Raw genomic sequence first — 18,027 nt, 5'->3', positions numbered from 1 at the left:
ACGTCAGGCTCCACCACGCTCCTCTGGTGCAGGCATGGTTTCAGGGACTACGTCAGGTTCCACCACTCTCCTCTGCTGCAGACATGGTTCCAGGGACTACGTCAGGTTCCACCACGCTCATCTGCGGCAGGCATGGTTTCAGGGACTACGTCAGGTTCCACCATGCTCATCTGCTGCAGGCATGGTTTCAGGGACTACGTCAGGTTCCAACACGCTCATCTGGTGCAGGCATGGTTTCAGGGACTACGTCAGCTTCCACCATGGTTTCAGGGACTACGTCAGCTTCCACCATGGTTTCAGGGACTACGTCAGGTTCCACCATGCTCCTCTGCTGCAGGCATGGTTTCAGGGACTACGTCAGGTTCCACCATGCTCCTCTGCTGCAGGCATGGTTTCAGGGACTACGTCAGATTCCACCCTGCTCCTCTGGTGCAGGCATGGTTTCAGGGACTACGTCAGGTTCCACCATGCTCCTCTGGTGCAGGCATGGTTTCAGGGACTACGTCAGGTTCCACCATGCTCCTCTGGTGCAGATATGGGTTCAGGGACTATGTCAGGTTCCACCACTCTCCTCTGCTGCAGACATGGTTTCAGGGACTACGTCAGATTCCACCATGCTCCTCTGGTGCAGGCATGGTTTCAGGGACTACGTCAGGTTCCACCATGCTCCTCTTTTGCAGGCATGGTTTCAGGGACTACGTCAGGTTCCACCATGCTCCTCTACTGCAGACATGGTTTCAGGGACTACGTCAGGTTCCACCATGCTCCTCTTTTGCAGGCATGGTTTCAGGGACTACGTCAGGTTCCACCATGCTCTTCTGCTGCAGGCATGGTTTCAGGGACTACGTCAGGTTTCACCATGCTCCTCTGGTGCAGGCATGGTTTCAGGGACTACGTCAGGTTCCACCATGCTCCTCTGGTGCAGGCATGGTTTCAGGGACTACGTCAGGTTCCACCATGCTCCTCTGCTGCAGGCATGGTTTCAGGGACTACGTCAGGTTCCACCATGCTCCTCTTTTGCAGGCATGGTTTCAGGGACTACGTCAGGTTCCACCATGCTCCTCTGGTGCAGGCATGGTTTCAGGGACTACGTCAGGTTCCACCACTCTCATCTGGTGCAGGCATGGTTTCAGGCCAATCCACACTTCCTCACTGTGTACTTGTCCCTACACTCTCCTTTCCTTACTGGAACCCCATTGAGGAGTTTTTCTCCACATGGAGGTGCAAAGTATATGATCAGCATCCGCATCAACAAGCGACCTTCTTCAGGCCATGGACGATGTGATGACATCACAAGCGACCTTCTTCAGGCCATGGACGATGTGATGACATCACAAGTGACCTTCTTCAGGCCCTGGACAATGTGATGACATCACAGCAGCCCAGGTTCAGGCCATGACGATGTGATGACATCACAAGTGACCTTCTTCAGGCCATGGACGATGTGATGACATCACAGCAGCCCAGGTTCAGGCCATGGACGATGTGATGACATCACAAGTGACCTTCTACAGGCCATGGACGATGTGATGACATCACAAGCGACCTTCTTCAGGCCATGGACGATGTGATGACATCACAAGTGACCTTCTTCAGGCCATGGACGATGTGATGACATCACAAGCGACCTTCTTCAGGCCATGGACGATGTGATGACATCACAAGTGACCTTCTTCAGGCCATGACGATGTGATGACATCACAAGCGACATTCTTCAGGCCATGATGATGTGATGACATCACAAGCGACCTTCTTCAGGCCATGGACGATGTGATGACATCACAAGTGACCTTCTTCAGGCCATGGACGATGTGATGACATCACAAGCGACCTTCTTCAGGCCATGACGATGTGATGACATCACAGCAGCCCAGGTTCAGGCCATGACGATGTGATGACATCACAGCAGCCCAGGTTCAGGCCATGACGATGTGATGACATCACAAGCGACCTTCTTCAGGCCATGGACGATGTGATGACATCACAAGTGACCTTCTTCAGGCCATGATGATGTGATGACATCACAAGCGACATTCTTTAGGCCATGACGATGTGATGACATCACAGCAGCCCAGGTTCAGGCCATGACGATGTGATGACATCACAAGCGACCTTCTTCAGGCCTTTGACGATGTGATGACATCACAAGTGACCTTCTTCAGGCCATGACGATGTGATGACATCACAAGCGACATTCTTTAGGCCATGACGATGTGATGACATCACAAGCGACCTTCTTCAGGCCATGGACGATGTGATGACATCACAAGTGACCTTCTTCAGGCCATGGACGATGTGATGACATCACAAGTGACCTTCTTCAGGCCATGGACGATGTGATGACATCACAAGCGACCTTCTTCAGGCCATGACGATGTGATGACATCACAAGCGACCTTCTTCAGGCCATGACAATGTGATGACATCACAAGCGACCTTCTTCAGGCCATGGACGATGTGATGACATCACAAGCGACCTTCTTCAGGCCATGGACGATGTGATGACATCACAAGTGACCTTCTTCAGGCCATGGACGACGTGATGACATCACAAGTGACCTTCTTCAGGCCATGGACGATGTGATGACATCACAAGTGACCTTCTTCAGGCCCTGGACGATGTGATGACATCACAGCAGCCCAGGTTCAGGCCATGACGATGTGATGACATCACAAGCGACCTTCTTCAGGCCATGGACGATGTGATGACATCACAAGTGACCTTCTTCAGGCCATGACGATGTGATGACATCACAAGTGACCTTCTTCAGGCCATGGACGATGTGATGACATCACAAGCGACCTTATTCAGGCCCTGGACGATGTGATGACATCACAAGCAACCTTCTTCAGGCATGATGATGTGATGACATCACAAGCGACCTTCTTCAGGCCATGGACGATGTGATGACATCACAGCAGCCCAGGTTCAGGCCATGACGATGTGATGACATCACAAGTGACCTTCTTCAGGCCATGGACGATGTGATGACATCACAAGCGACCTTCTACAGGCCATGGACGATGTGATGACATCACAGCAGCCCAGGTTCAGGCCATGACGATGTGATGACATCACAAGCGACCTTCTACAGGCCATGGACGATGTGATGACATCACAAGCGACCTTCTTCAGGCCATGGACGATGTGATGACATCACAAGTGACCTTCTTCAGGCCATGACGATGTGATGACATCACAAGCGACATTCTTCAGGCCATGATGATGTGATGACATCACAAGCGACCTTCTTCAGGCCATGATGATGTGATGACATCACAAGTGACCTTCTTCAGGCCCTGGACGATGTGATGACATCACACCAGCCCAGGTTCAGGCCATGACGATGTGATGACATCACAAGTGACCTTCTTCAGGCCATGATGATGTGATGACATCACAAGCGACCTTCTTCAGGCCATGACGATGTGATGACATCACAAGCGACCTTCTTCAGGCCATGGACGATGTGATGACATTAAAGTGACCTTCTTCAGGCGTGACGATGTGATGACATCACAAGTGACCTTCTTCAGGCCATGACGATGTGATGACATCACAAGCGACATTCTTCAGGCCATGACGATGTGATGACATCACAAGTGACCTTCTTCAGGCCCTGGACGATGTGATGACATCACAAGCGACCTTCTTCAGGCCATGGACGATGTGATGACATCACAAGCGACCTTCTTCAGGCCATGGACGATGTGATGACATCACAAGTGACCTTCTTCAGGCCATGACGATGTGATGACATCACAAGCGACCTTCTTCAGGCCATGGACGATGTGATGACATCACAAGAGACCTTCTTCAGGCCCTGGACGATGTGATGACATCACAAGTGACCTTCTTCAGGCCATGGACGATGTGATGACATCACAAGTGACCTTCTTCAGGCCATGGACGATGTGATGACATCACAAGCGACCTTCTTCAGGCCATGGACGATGTGATGACATCACAAGTGACCTTCTTCAGGCATGACGATGTGATGACATCACAAGCGACCTTCTTCAGGCCATGGACGATGTGATGACATCACAAGCGACCTTCTACAGGCCATGGACGATGTGATGACATCACAGGCGACCTTCTTCAGGCCATGGACGATGTGATGACATCACAAGTGACCTTCTTCAGGCCATGACGATGTGATGACATCACAAGCGACATTCTTCAGGCCATGATGATGTGATGACGTCACAAGCGACCTTCTTCAGGCCATGACGATGTGATGACATCACAAGTGACCTTCTTCAGGCCCTGGACGATGTGATGACATCACAGCAGCCCAGGTTCAGGCCATGACGATGTGATGACATCACAAGTGACCTTCTTCAGGCCATGGACGATGTGATGACATCACACCAGCCCAGGTTCAGGCCATGACGATGTGATGACATCACAAGTGACCTTCTTCAGGCCATGATGATGTGATGACATCACAAGCGACCTTCTTCAGGCCATGACGATGTGATGACATCACAAGCGACCTTCTTCAGGCCATGGACGATGTGATGACATCACAAGTGACCTTCTTCAGGCATGACGATGTGATGACATCACAAGTGACCTACTTCAGGCCATGACGATGTGATGACATCACAAGTGACCTTCTTCAGGCCCTGGACGATGTGATGACATCACAAGCGACCTTCTTCAGGCCATGGACGATGTGATGACATCACAAGTGACCTTCTTCAGGCCATGACGATGTGATGACATCACAAGCGACCTTCTTCAGGCCATGGACGATGTGATGACATCACAAGTGATCTTTTTCAGGCCATGACGATGTGATGACATCACAAGCGACCTTCTTCAGGCCATGGACGATGTGATGACATCACAAGTGACCTTCTTCAGGCCATGACGATGTGATGACATCACAAGCGACCTTCTTCAGGCCATGGACGATGTGATGACATCACAAGCGACCTTCTTCAGGCCATGGACGATGTGATGACATCACAAGTGACCTTCTTCAGGCCATGGACGATGTGATGACATCACAAGCAACCTTCTTCAGGCCATGACGATGTGATGACTTCACAAGCGACCTTCTTCAGGCCATGGACGATGTGATGACATCACAAGTGACCTTCTTCAGGCCCTGGACGATGTGATGACATCACAAGCGACCTTCTTCAGGCCATGGACGATGTGATGACATCACAAGTGACCTTCTTCAGGCCATGACGATGTGATGACATCACAAGCGACCTTCTTCAGGCCATGGACGATGTGATGACATCACAAGTGACCTTCTTCAGGCCATGACGATGTGATGACATCACAAGTGACCTTCTTCAGGCCATGACGATGTGATGACATCACAAGTGACCTTCTTCAGGCCATGACGATGTGATGACATCACAAGTGACCTTCTTGAGGCCATGACGATGTGATGACATCACAGCAGCCCAGGTTCAGGACTGGATTCACCACGGAGGTTCTTTCCAAGATGTTTGGTGAATGAAAAGATGTTTACAGATGTGGATGAGAACCTGTGGCTCAATCCACAAGACAGGGTTGATGGGGATGACCAGTGATTGTTCCTTTGTTTAGCTTTTTTTTTCTTACTGTACACCAGTGCTTCTCAAATGGTGGGGCGCGCCCCCCTGGGGGGGCGTGGTGGGGTGTCAGGGGGGGCGTGAGGCAGGTGCGACTTTCAGTGTTAGTGTCTTTATTCATGCTTGAACAATAAAAAAAAGGGCCTCCAGCCACTAGGTGGCAGCAGTGCTCAAACTAATCAACAGGCCGCCTTTTCAACCAGTAGAGTAGAAGAAGTACTACACCAACACCGGTGTACCGAGCTGGTGGAGGAGGAGGAGGAGGAGGAGAGATGGAGAAGTTTCTGACAGGAGTGAAAAGAAAAAAGGATGAGGCGTCAGAGGAAAAGAAAACAGGTGACAGTAACCAGCATCAGTAAACAAAAAAGCCCTGTTAGCCTCTTACAAAGTTGCCCACCACATCGCAAGGTGCAAAAAAGCTCACACCACAGCAGAGGAGCTAATCCTCCCCGCAGCATTGGACATGGTCACAATCATGCTAGGTGAGAAAAGTGCTGAGGCACTGAAGACGGTCCCTCTTTCTAATGACACGGTCGGGAGACGTATGTCTGACATTTCAGACCACCTCCAAGAACAACTAGCAGAACTTCTTACTGTTTAAAGTTTTGAATGTTACTGTGTTAAGTTTTTAAAATGCACATCCCAGTGAATCATTTGCACTTTTTCTGTTTTGAGAATCACAATTCATAAACTAAACTTGGAAATTGCTTTAAGTTGTTCTCAGCTCATTTTATTCATTTATTTTGATAATCAGGCGACATACAGTGGTTTATACAGATAAATAAATACATATTATCAGGTTCTCAATGGTAGTACAATTCGGGGGGGGGGGGGGGGGGGGGGGGGGGGGGCTGAAAAAAATTCTGTCCTCTAGGGGGGGCATGACAGAAAATAATTGAGAACCACTGCTGTACAGTATCCAGGTGTGGAACACATCAGTTTGTTTTGCAGGACTTTTTTTTTTGTTACAGTAATTGTTACTTTCATTCAACTTGTGTTGTCACTGAGTTTGTATTCATCAATAAATTTCACCTTTGTTCAACTGAAACTGTGATTCCACTGTCTGTGGTATTCTCTCAACTAGTCATTTTACTGTACGTATAATGACAATACGTGAAGCACAGGATGAAACATGTATCACATATTTTGTACTTCAATATTTAATGGTTGTACAAACGACTAAACTGTGACATTGTGTGTATGTTGTGTGTGTGTGATTTAAAGAAATGTCTCTATGGTAGTTCTGAATAAAGTAGTTTTTTGAACCAATTATTCTGTGAGTGCAAGCTTTCTTTAAAGATGTGAATAAACAATGCAATGTTTTGAACATTGGAAAGTCTGTGATACAAGTGCTGACTGTTTTGAGTTTTGTATCTCGAGTTGTGAAAAATGACATCAAGGATCTGAAACTAGTCTCAAAGTGATTGACAAAAACTGTCTGTTAAACCAACTTAGTCTTAAGTTAGATGAAATTAAATGTTTCATGCTAAATGAAAGACATACAATCATTTGGAAATTCTTTCCATGTTTTTTTAAATTCATCCAAAGAGTTCATTTTTTGATTGCACTTTAATTAAAGTAAGGAAAATTCATCTAGACTTTAGCAGTTGGATGATGCCTTCGCCTTGAATATTAAAAAGTATCGGCAATACTGGCACTGTATTTACATGGTATTACATCAATACCAATCTTGGAGTATTGCACATCACTAGTCTTCAATCCTCATCATTTTCAGTGGCTTCAAAGATTTTTTAGATAAAAATGGCAACAAGCAGAAAGAACAAGTAAGAGCAGCTTATTCCACCCCACAAAAACACATTTCTTACCGGAGAGTTCTCTTCTGTCTCCGTTAAGTGACATCTGACACATCCATGACATACAAAATGGGGCTTTATTCAGGGCAACAACACAAAGAGCTCAGAACACATTGAAAGCATGACATCATACACAGAGTAGCTCCCAATATGGGAGAGGAAAGAGTTCAAGATAAACATTGCCGTTGGACCAGGGTTTTTTCCTGCAGACAGTACAGTACAACATTCAACTATCCATGGTAAACACTGTACCATAGATTACCACTGGTGTATTGATCATACATAGTTTCCAGAAATATCCAACACGGGGAATGCAAACATGAAGAAATGTGTAGCTGTATGGCCTTCAGTTGGAGGCAGGTTCTAACACTGTTGGTGGAACATCCCCACAAAGACGAGCCTCTGAGAAAGCTCTGATTCCACAACGCATCCTTCACAGGTAGCAATGCTGTGAGACCCCCCCCCCCCCCACCACCCCCATTCTCTTTCCTGCTTTGGCGTTTTAGTGCAGCACCACATATTGTGTCTTCCACTGATCTAGGCCAGGGGTGGGCAATCCTGGTCCTGGAGGGCCGCAGTCCTGCAGGTTTTACATGTTTCCTGCTCAAACACACCAGTTCTCATGATGAGGCTCTGCAGGAAGCTGGACAAGGAGCCACTCATTGCTGTATGGATGTGAGGAGATGTCTAAAACGTGCAGGGCTGCGACCCTCCAGGACCAGGACGGCCCACCCCTGGTCTAGCACCTATAATTGTGCCTTGATACATGGGCTGCCAGCTCGTCGTAGAAAGTTTCCGATGTTTGTCTGGGAGAAGAGACGGCGCTTCCAGTTGTTGGGGACAGTCGCGGAGGTATCCTCTGGGAGTTAAGATTCAGAGGACGCCTGGGGCTTAAGCTGGGCCTTCTCCATGGTGGTGCCATATGGATCTGGTCTTTTAAAGAAGCCCATCTGGATTGGAATGTGGTAAGATCAGTTGTCAAGTCCAAAACCAGAACTGAAGCTAAAACCATACACTACGGAACTGCAGATTATTACTTAAGGCTATAAAAATGTGAAATTATTTGTGGAAAGTTCGGCCAATATCTGTACAATTCCAAGAGAGGGGGTCAAGAGCCCCTGCTTACATTACAAACACAAACAGCACCCACTAGTGGCCCAGCATCCTAATGACATTGTTTCCTTGCTGTTTTCAACATGTTGCCATAAAAAAACTAAATCACCAAGATGAGACTTGATGGTTTCTTCCCATCATCACACACACACTGAACTGATGGCATTATACTCTCTTTTCATACTGCTGATTAGTTTTCTGTGCTATAAATGTGTAATTAGCTGCCATCAACGAGCTTGTCATTTACCTTGTACAGTAGATATATGAGCAAGGCCAGTAACAGGAGGCCAAGGAACACAGCCAGGATGATGATCCACACAGGAACAGACAAGTGACTGGCAGCTTTGGTCCACATCACGGCTGTCTCCACCTGGACAACAGGAAACAGCACAGCCTCTTCAGCTAGGCTGACTGGTGAACCATAGTCTACAAGCATTTTGAAAGTCTTCATGTACTTTTTTGGATCCCGATGGCTTGAATTTGGGAGGAATAGAATATGGCATCTTCTCCACTTTATACTGAGCAAAGCACTGGATGGTGTAGTGCTTGTGAGCCCGCTGTAGATAAACAAAGAAGAAAGAATTCAAATAGAATGGATAGATTAGAGAGCATGGGAATCCTTGGTGTTGGTGTTACAGGCAGTCTGACCTCCATGAAGGTTTCAGCCCAGAGTCGAGATGTCACAGTGACGGTGACCCTGCCTCCTCTCTGCAGCAGCCCCACGTCACACTGCAGCTGCCAGCACTCCACTGCACCACTGCAGCTCTGTGGAGGGACAGCGTGTTGCAAACCACTTCACACACCGTCTCCATGTTCAATGACAACGTTTAGCTTCACTCGTTGAAGGCTGTCACCTCCACATGTTAGGTTACGTTGTTTTTTCTGGTCGGTGGCTTTTATGGAGAAAACTGCTTTACTTGTGGTGTTGAAGACCAAGGGCCTGGACTTTCTCTTATTGAGGAAACGTCAAGGATTGACCCTGGCTTTTCCGTACTATGATGCTCCTTCACTTCTTACAGGGATAAATCACCCCGGTCACTTACACTGAATGTGTCACCTGCTCCGGAGAAGGATTCGTACTCGATAAGGTCCCAGCCAGTGTAACGGCTCCGCCTCCTGACCAAGCAGATCTCTTTGAATATGACCTGGCCATTGTGAAATGATGGTGCTTGGTGGTGGGGTTCAGAGCTGAGTGCAGCAGAGCAAAGATGGGAACGAGTTTTTAGAGCCATCTTTTGGACATAATAGAATAAATCCTCACCACTGAGGCTTTGAAGGATGTTTTTGTTCTTGTTCTTGACTTGTTCCAAGTGTGTTTAGCTCATGGATGGTTGGTCTATAATAATGAGGTTAATGATAATGGTCACGCTGACAGAACTGCAGAAACATGAGTTTATGGAGCGCAAAACTATTCATGCCATCACAGTGGTTCATTAATATTCCAACATAAAACACACATACACCGGAAACTCAGCCTCAAAACTACTGAATGGGAAAAAATATAAACTAAAAGAAGAGCAGTGAGGAAATTCTGCCTGACATGTTTTTACTGTAATAAAGTGAAATTGAGTGATGACCATGCCATCTGTTTATATTGTCCGATGAATTAGTCTGGTATACTCTCACAAGTTGGGAATGGTCTGGCTTTGGACACGGCAGCAGTGTTGCTTTTTGCCGGGTGGATGCATTTTGATTCTTCATATTCTCAGAAAAGAATTGCTCCTTCAGTCGTGTAAACTGCTGTGTAAATTCCATGTGTATGATTGGTCAGACGGTGCAAAATCCACCCCTTTCATGTGAACATGCACTGATCCTGAAGGGGAAAGGCAGGTTGAGCTAGTGCGTCGATAACCTCCTTCATGTTAAGGCTTATCAGAATCATGCGTGTCTGGGTCAGTCATATCTTGGATATGTTCATCATGAGTCAGAGTACAGGCCCCAGCAGGGAATGTCTCAGTCTCCTGCTGCACATGGAAAAGTGTGTTGACACTCATGAGCCGGACTTCATGCACTCTGACCTCTGGGTGACTCAGATCAGAGTCACTGACACACTGATTGCAAACATCATTCATCTGACAAACAATCCCAGTGTGCAGCAGGACGTGGTGCACGTGATGGTCATCTCAAATAGAACTTCATTAGGATACAATCGCTTAATTAGGAGGGCAAGGCTGCCTCCCACCACCGTGTGTATGTGTGTGTGTGTGAGTACGTCCGTCCGTCTGTCTCACCAGGTTTCCGTGTTCTGCCAGCGGGTCTCTGGACGCCTCCCTCTGGACACGGTGCTCGCTGTTGGAGGTGAGTGAAGGTGGAGGTGCTGCTGGAGGCTGAAGCTGCGTACAGAAACACCATCAGATGCTCAGGAACAGACGTAGGTGCGGGGAGGGAGGAATGGTGAGGGTTCTCACCTTGAGCTTGAGGGCGTTGAAGGTGGTGCTGGAGGAGCAGGTGAGCGGCCCCTGGAGGAGCACCTCCACCGGGTACAGCAACTGGGAGCCGGGAGCCTTCAGAGGACACGTCAGCCTCAGTGTGGAGACGCTCACCACACTGGGACCATTGTTCACCAACTGGAGGGGCAGCATTCAACTGAATCAGAGACACTGGGACCAGTAGCAGTGGACCCCTCCTTTCAATACTTTCTTTCAACATCATTTCATTGTTCTAATCAGGTGTAAAAAATAGAACAATCCTGCAGTCTAATCTACCTTATTTGGTGCTATATAAATAAAGTTGAATTGAATTGCAGGTGTAAAATATCTGAAAGTGCAAAGCTGCAAGCAGCGTTGGCCGGGACCCCCCCGGCCCAATCCCAGCCTTCATTGTTATTAATTATCATTATTATTATTAAAAGGAAATCTAACATATTCCACACAACATATTACATTTTCCATTACAAGGGTCACAGTGATTACAGTCACAAGCTGGTTTTAAATCAAATGTAGAAACGGTATTAATCACTGTCACCACAACTCATTAGAACCTTGAAAGTCACCTGAGTGAAACTTGTAAAAAGAGACAATGATGTTGACTTGTTTGTCATGTAGTTACACCAACAAGAGAATTCAAGTTGACTCTCGCCTCGCGAGGATAAAGGGATCATCACTGAGCCATTAAGGCTCCGGCAAAATTTACTTCTGTATTTCTTTTTCTTTCTGTACTGTTCACAGTCATTATTCACTTTGATTGCCCCAGTTACTTAAAGCAGACTGAAAATTCTAACTTTGAAATAGTCGTGAACTTTCACCAGCACACAGCCTGATGTTCCAGGGCAGAAGAATACATATAGTAAACAGGGTACCAGGACTGGTGGAGCGTCCCTGCACCTTTCACAACCCCGCCTACCTTTGAACCAGTCCACCTCAGGAATGAGGTGGGCTTGGGTGCACTTTGCTGTACCGTAGCCTCCTGCTCCCCCCCTGCTCCGGCCCCCGCTCCTCCTCCTGCTCCTCCTCCTGCTCCCCCCCTGCTCCGGCCCCCGCTCCTCCTCCTGCTCCTCCTCCTGCTCCCCCCCTGCTCCGGCCCCCGCTCCTCCTCCTGCTCCTCCTCCTGCTCCGGCCCCCGCTCCTCCTCCTGCTCCTCCTCCTGCTCCCCCCCTGCTCCGGCCCCCGCTCCTCCTCCTGCTCCTCCTCCTGCTCCCCCCCTGCTCCGGCCCCCGCTCCTCCTCCTGCTCCTCCTCCTGCTCCCCCCCTGCTCCGGCCCCCGCTCCTCCTCCTGCTCCTCCTCCTGCTCCCCCCCTGCTCCGGCCCCACTCCTCCTCCTGCTCCCCCCTGCTCTGCCCCCACTCCTCCTCCTGCTCCACCCCCTGCCCTGCCCCCACTCCTCCTCCTGCTCTGCCCCCTGCTCTGCCCGCCGCTCCTCCTCCTGCTCCACCCCTGCTCTGCCCGCCGCTCCTCCTCCTGCTCCCCCCCTGCTCCGCCCCCGGCTCCTCCTCCTGCTCCTCCTCCTGCTCCACCCCCCGCTCCTCCTCCTGCTCCCCCCCCTGCTCTGCCCCCACTCCTCCTCCTGCTCCCCCCTGCTCCGCCCCCACTCCTCCTCCTGCTTTGCCCCCCACTCCTCCTCCTGCTCCCCCCTGCTCCGCCCCCACTCCTCCTCCTGCTTTGCCCCCCACTCCTCCTCCTGCTCCCCCCTGCTCCGCCCCCACTCCTCCTCCTGCTCCGCCCCCCGCTCCTCCTCCTGCTCCGCCCCTGCTCCGCCCCCAATCCTCCTCCTGCTCCCCCCTGCCCGCCCCCACTCCTCCTCCCCCCTGCCCGCCCCCACTCCTCCTCCTGCTCTGCCCCTGCTCTGCCCCCCGCTCCTCCTCCTGCTCCGCCCCTGCTCCGCCCCCACTCCTCCTCCTGCTCCGCCCCTGCTCCGCCCCCCGCTCCTCCTCCTGCTCCGCCCCTGCTCTGCCCCCCGCTCCTCCTCCTGCTCCGCCCCTGCTTTGCCCCCCGCTCCTCCTCCTGCTCCGCCCCTGCTCCGCCCCCACTCCTCCTCCTGCTCCCCCCTGCTCCGCCCCCACTCCTCCTCCTGCTCCGCCCCCACTCCTCCTCCTGCTCCGCCCCCACTCCTCCTCCTGCTCCCCCCTGCTCCGCCCCCACTCCTCCTCCTGCTCCCCCCTGCTCTGCCCCCCGCTCCTCCTCCTGCTCCGCCCCCACTCCTCCTCCTGCTCCGCCCCTGCTCTGCCCCCGGCTCCTCCTCCTGCTCCGCCCCTGCTCCGCCCCCACTCCTCCTCCTGCTCCGCCCCTGCTCCGCCCCCACTCCTCCTCCTGCTCCCCCCTGCTCTGCCCCCCGCTCCTCCTCCTGCTCCGCCCCTGCTCTGCCCCCCGCTCCTCCTCCTGCTCCGCCCCTGCTTTGCCCCCCGCTCCTCCTCCTGCTCCCCCCTGCTCCGCCCCCACTCCTCCTCCTGCTCTGCCCCCGCTCCTCCTGCTCCGCCCCTGCTCCGCCCCCACTCCTCCTCCTGCTCCCCCCTGCTCCGCCCCCACTCCTCCTCCTGCTCCCCCCTGCTCTGCCCCCCGCTCCTCCTCCTGCTCCGCCCCCACTCCTCCTCCTGCTCCGCCCCTGCTCTGCCCCCCGCTCCTCCTCCTGCTCCGCCCCTGCTCCGCCCCCACTCCTCCTCATGCTCCGCCCCTGCTCCGCCCCCACTCCTCCTCCTGCTCCCCCCTGCTCTGCCCCCCGCTCCTCCTCCTGCTCCGCCCCCACTCCTCCTCCTGCTCCGCCCCTGCTCTGCCCCCCGCTCCTCCTCCTGCTCCGCCCCTGCTCTGCCCGCCGCTCCTCCTCCTGCTCCGCCCCTGCTCCGCCCCCACTCCTCCTCTTGCTCCCCCCTGCTCCGCCCCCACTCCTCCTCCTGCTCCCCCCCCTGCTCTGCCCCCCGCTCCTCCTCCTGCTCCGCCCCTGCTCCGCCTCCTTCTCCACCCCTGCTCCGTGTGTGTGTGTAAACATGTTGTAATCCAGGATCATTATCTTTAGTTTTCCTTATTTCTGTTTTCCCCCGCAGTTTGTTTTTCCCTCTTCTTCTTCGTTGGTTATGAGGCCCTTCCAGAAACCGAAGTAACCAATCAGAATTCAACGCCCGCCCCCAAGTTCTGTGATTGGTGGACAACTGTGTCTGTCACATTTGGGCTTTGCACATTTTGAGCGAGCGCACAGCAGGACTTGAGCGGAGGTGGAGAGATTTGAGAGAGAGAGAGAGAGAGAGAGAGAGAGAGAGAGAGAGGTTGAGCGCAGAGGAAGAATCTGAGCGCAGAAATGATTTTTGAGCGCAATCTGAAGTTTGTCTTTGCGCAATTTAAATATTTCTTCAAAATGCTTTTAGTGCGCTGCACAATTAATTTTTTTGCGCTCAAATTTTCCCATCGCTCGCTCAGAATTTTGGCACAAATACAACCCCATAGTAAAATGAATATACCGTATTTTCCGCACTATAAGGCGCACCAGATTATAAGGCGCACCTACATCGATTGCTATAATTTACAACTTTGTTCATATATAAGGCGCACCACCCTATAAGGCGCATGGAATAGACCAGTGGTCACAACCTTTATAGCTCAAAGCCATTAGGTTACATTTTCCACTGATTCTAACACCCAGAGAGGTGCACGCACTTTATTTTGATAGTCCTACCTGCAGCCTGTGCCAGGAGGACACTACACACAAAACCTTCTTCACTGCTGGTTGACAACTTACAACTACCGGTAATAAACTAAACTACATGAACTAAGCAACAAAAACACAACACAACACAATTATTACCGACACCACAAACCAAATAGAACCCCCAATAATTGCATTTAAAACACCACAAACAGCTGCAATGAATTATGGGAGTTTCTATCGGCTGCACTGAGGAGCTCAGGATGTCCCATCATGCCTTGCAGCGATAAATTCATGTTTTGTGTTGTTGGAGGTTATTGTGGCTCGTTGTTGGGCTTGGTGTTGTGTTGATTGTGTTTATGTGTTTTTGTTCCCCAGTTTAGGGAGTCATTATTTCATCTAGTTTATTTTGGTTTGTTAGAATGTTGGTGTGCAACCATGAGTGATGAATGTGTTGTGCGGAGTGTCGTCCGCTCTGAAGATCTGGTTGAGAAGCTAGAGTTGTCAAAATAAAAGCTTCTGGTTGTTCAGCTGTCAAATAGCAGTCTGGAGTAGAGCAATTCTTTTATATATAAGGCGCACTGGCAGCTTTTGAGAAACTTTGAGGTATTTAGGTGCCTTATAGGGTAGAAAATACGGTACACTGAATGATTGTAGTGTACCAGGCAAAAAATGCAATAAAAACTTGAATTACCCAAAATAAGAGAATAGAATAGAATGGAGCTACCTCATAGACCTGCTGGAGCTCTGGCCCGATGTGCTGCTCCTCCAGCAGACTCTGACGAGCAGTCCAGTTGGGAGGAGGGAAGACCACCTTGTCAGGTCGAGAAACACTGAGAGGAACACACACATACACTGTAGGACGGTATAACGTGTAGCGCTGGATGGTGGAGTGAAGAGTGAGGCCTCACCCCTGCAGGATGACATCAGCCATGGCTGCCACCTCCAGCTCGTACAGCGCTACCTCGCTCTCGGAGTTATTTACATTTTTACTGTAACAAACACAAAACACATTATACAGGGGTCTCACACTATGAAAGGCCATGTTTACATGACCATACTTCAGTGAAAACTGACAACTTTCGTAGCGTTTGGGGAAAACAGTCCAGATTCCATCTCCATGGAAATGGGGGAAAGCTTTCCTGAAACACTCATTGTACTCACTATTGTTTATGTTTGTCGTGAATTGTTCTCTGCAAGCATTTGTATGTGGTTTCGTCACAAAAACAAACAACAGCACCCACTGGTGGCCCAACATGAAAACTCCATTGTTTCCAGTTTTTCTGCAGTTTCCCTGGAAACGGATATTGTAACCATGAAACTTTTCTGCAAACACCAAAACCTTGAGTGGTGGCCATGTAATCAGGGCCTAAAGTGGTGAAGTCATCACATGATGTACTTGGCCAAGAGAGAAAACGGCACTGACTCTGTGCGTCGCCGCACGCCCCTAGTGGCCACGTGGGTCACTACACCAGACCACTTAGGTTTGCCTCCCCCTGGTGGACATCGGTGGTCTTTACACTCACTCCCCACTCAGCCAACACACACACTCACCTCCTCGCACACACACACACACACACACACACACACACACACACACACACACACACACACACACACACACACACACACACACACACACACACACACACACACACACACACACACACTGCTGGCTTTTGTTTTGTCTTGTTCATTCGTTTTGTGCTGTTTTGTGATTCTGCTTGTTGTTTATTGATTAGATGTAATTCATAGATTGATGATTTAGGAATTGATTTGTTAATCAAAGTCAAAGTCAAAGTCAAAGTCAAAGTCAGCTTTATTGTCAAATGTGCTGATATGGATGACATACAGCACAGATGAAATTACAGTCCTCTCAGACCCGCAGTGCAAAAGGCATGTAACAATATATTAAAGAGAATAATGTCAGGTGCCGGAGGGGAGGGGGGGTGTAAGGGTGGCTGTGGCAGGGGGCAGAGGCAGAGGGGGGAGGGGGGGCAGAGTAGGGAGGGAGGTGAGTCTTTGAGCCTGCTGGTTTTGGCTCGGAGACTCTGAAGTCTCCTCCCCGACGGCAGCAGGCTGAAGAGGCTGTGTGGGGCGGGGGGGGGGGGGGGGGGGGTCACCTGCCATCCTGATGGCTCTGCAGGTGAGGTGGGTGTTGTATATGTCCTGCAGGGGGGGGGGGGGACACCAATGATCCTCTCTATGCGCTGCAGAGTCTTGCGGCAGGATACGGTGCAGGCGCCGTACCACACGGTGATGCAGCTGGAGAAGAGGCTCTCCATGGTGCCTCTGGAGGAAGAGCATGATGGGGGAGGGGCTCTGGCTCTCCACGGTGCCTCTGGAGGAAGAGCATGATGGGGGAGGGGCTCTGGCTCTCCACGGTGCCTCTGGAGGAAGAGCATGATGGGGGAGGGGCTCTGGCTCTCCACGGTGCCTCTGGAGGAAGAGCATGATGGGGGAGGGACTCTGGCTCTCCACGGTGCCTCTGGAGGAAGAGCATGATGGGGGAGGGGCTCTGGCTCTCCACGGTGCCTCTGGAGGAAGAGCATGATGGGGGAGGGGCTCTGGCTCTCCACGGTACCTCTGGAGGAAGAGCATGATGGGGGAGGGGCTCTGGCTCTCCACGGTACCTCTGGAGGAAGAGCATGATGGGGGAGGGGCTCTGGCTCTCCACGGTGCCTCTGGAGGAAGAGCATGATGGGGGAGGGGCTCTGGCTCTCCACGGTACCTCTGGAGGAAGAGCATGATGGGGGAGGGGCTCTGGCTCTCCACGGTGCCTCTGGAGGAAGAGCATGATGGGGGAGGGGCTCTGGCTCTCCACGGTGCCTCTGGAGGAAGAGCATGATGGGGGAGGGGCTCTGGCCCTCCACGGTACCTCTGGAGGAAGAGCATGATGGGGGAGGGGCTTGCGGAGGAAGTCCAGGCGCTGGGGGGCTTTCTTGGCCAGTGATGCGGTGTTGTTGCTCCAGGACAGGTCTTCAGAGATGTGCACTCCCAGGAACTTGGTGCTGCTGACATGCTCCACTGCAGCACCGTCGATGGGAAGTGGAGCATGCTGGGAGTGTCGTCGTCTGAAGTCCACAACAATCTCCTTCGTCTTCTCCACATTCAGGCGGAGGTTGTTGTCCTTGCACCACATGGCCAGGTGGCTCACCTCGTCCTCATCGTTGTTGATGAGACCCACCACAGTTGTTGGAGCTGGATGATGGTGAGCAGTCGTGGGTCAGCAGAGAAGCGCTTGATAAGTTGAATTGAACGATTCTTGGTGGTTTTTGTGCTTTTCTGTGACAATTGCTGGTTGTAACAGTCTGTGCTCGGATTCACAGCCTTCTTCCCTGTTTCATTTAATTGTGGTTATCATTTTGATAAAGAATAATAACTTAACTAATTGAAATGAACTTTTCTTTTAAGACTGATGTTTAGTTAAACCCTAACTTCAGCTGGTGCC

At 51.0% G+C, this 18,027-nt stretch overlaps 1 protein-coding gene across 3 annotated transcripts in view; it reads right to left on the bottom strand.

Annotated features, from left to right (window-relative positions):
• Positions 1 to 7,981: 7,981 nt before the first annotated feature.
• Positions 7,982 to 18,027, bottom strand: part of LOC308148472 (integrin alpha-5-like) — a 346,877-nt gene continuing 336,831 nt past the window's right edge. For all 3 annotated transcript variants that reach the window (XM_080521934.1, XM_080521936.1, XM_080521935.1), the window contains 8 exons: positions 15,488 to 15,568; positions 15,304 to 15,409; positions 10,916 to 11,074; positions 10,739 to 10,840; positions 9,156 to 9,272; positions 8,963 to 9,064; positions 8,755 to 8,877; positions 7,982 to 8,344 (listed from right to left, as the gene is read on the bottom strand). In XM_080521934.1, coding sequence (XP_080378060.1) covers positions 8,261 to 8,344; positions 8,755 to 8,877; positions 8,963 to 9,064; positions 9,156 to 9,272; positions 10,739 to 10,840; positions 10,916 to 11,074; positions 15,304 to 15,409; positions 15,488 to 15,568 — 874 coding nt within the window. In that variant the 3' untranslated portion in view covers positions 7,982 to 8,260. The remainder of the gene's footprint in view (positions 8,345 to 8,754; positions 8,878 to 8,962; positions 9,065 to 9,155; positions 9,273 to 10,738; positions 10,841 to 10,915; positions 11,075 to 15,303; positions 15,410 to 15,487; positions 15,569 to 18,027) is intronic.

The sequence above is a fragment of the Blennius ocellaris genome (assembly GCF_963422515.1).
Source record: "Blennius ocellaris genome assembly, contig: SCAFFOLD_55, whole genome shotgun sequence".
Taxonomy (NCBI): Eukaryota; Metazoa; Chordata; class Actinopteri; order Blenniiformes; family Blenniidae; genus Blennius; species Blennius ocellaris.
Note: the sequence above shows the minus strand (reverse complement) of the source record. Positions and strands in the feature narration are given on the sequence as shown.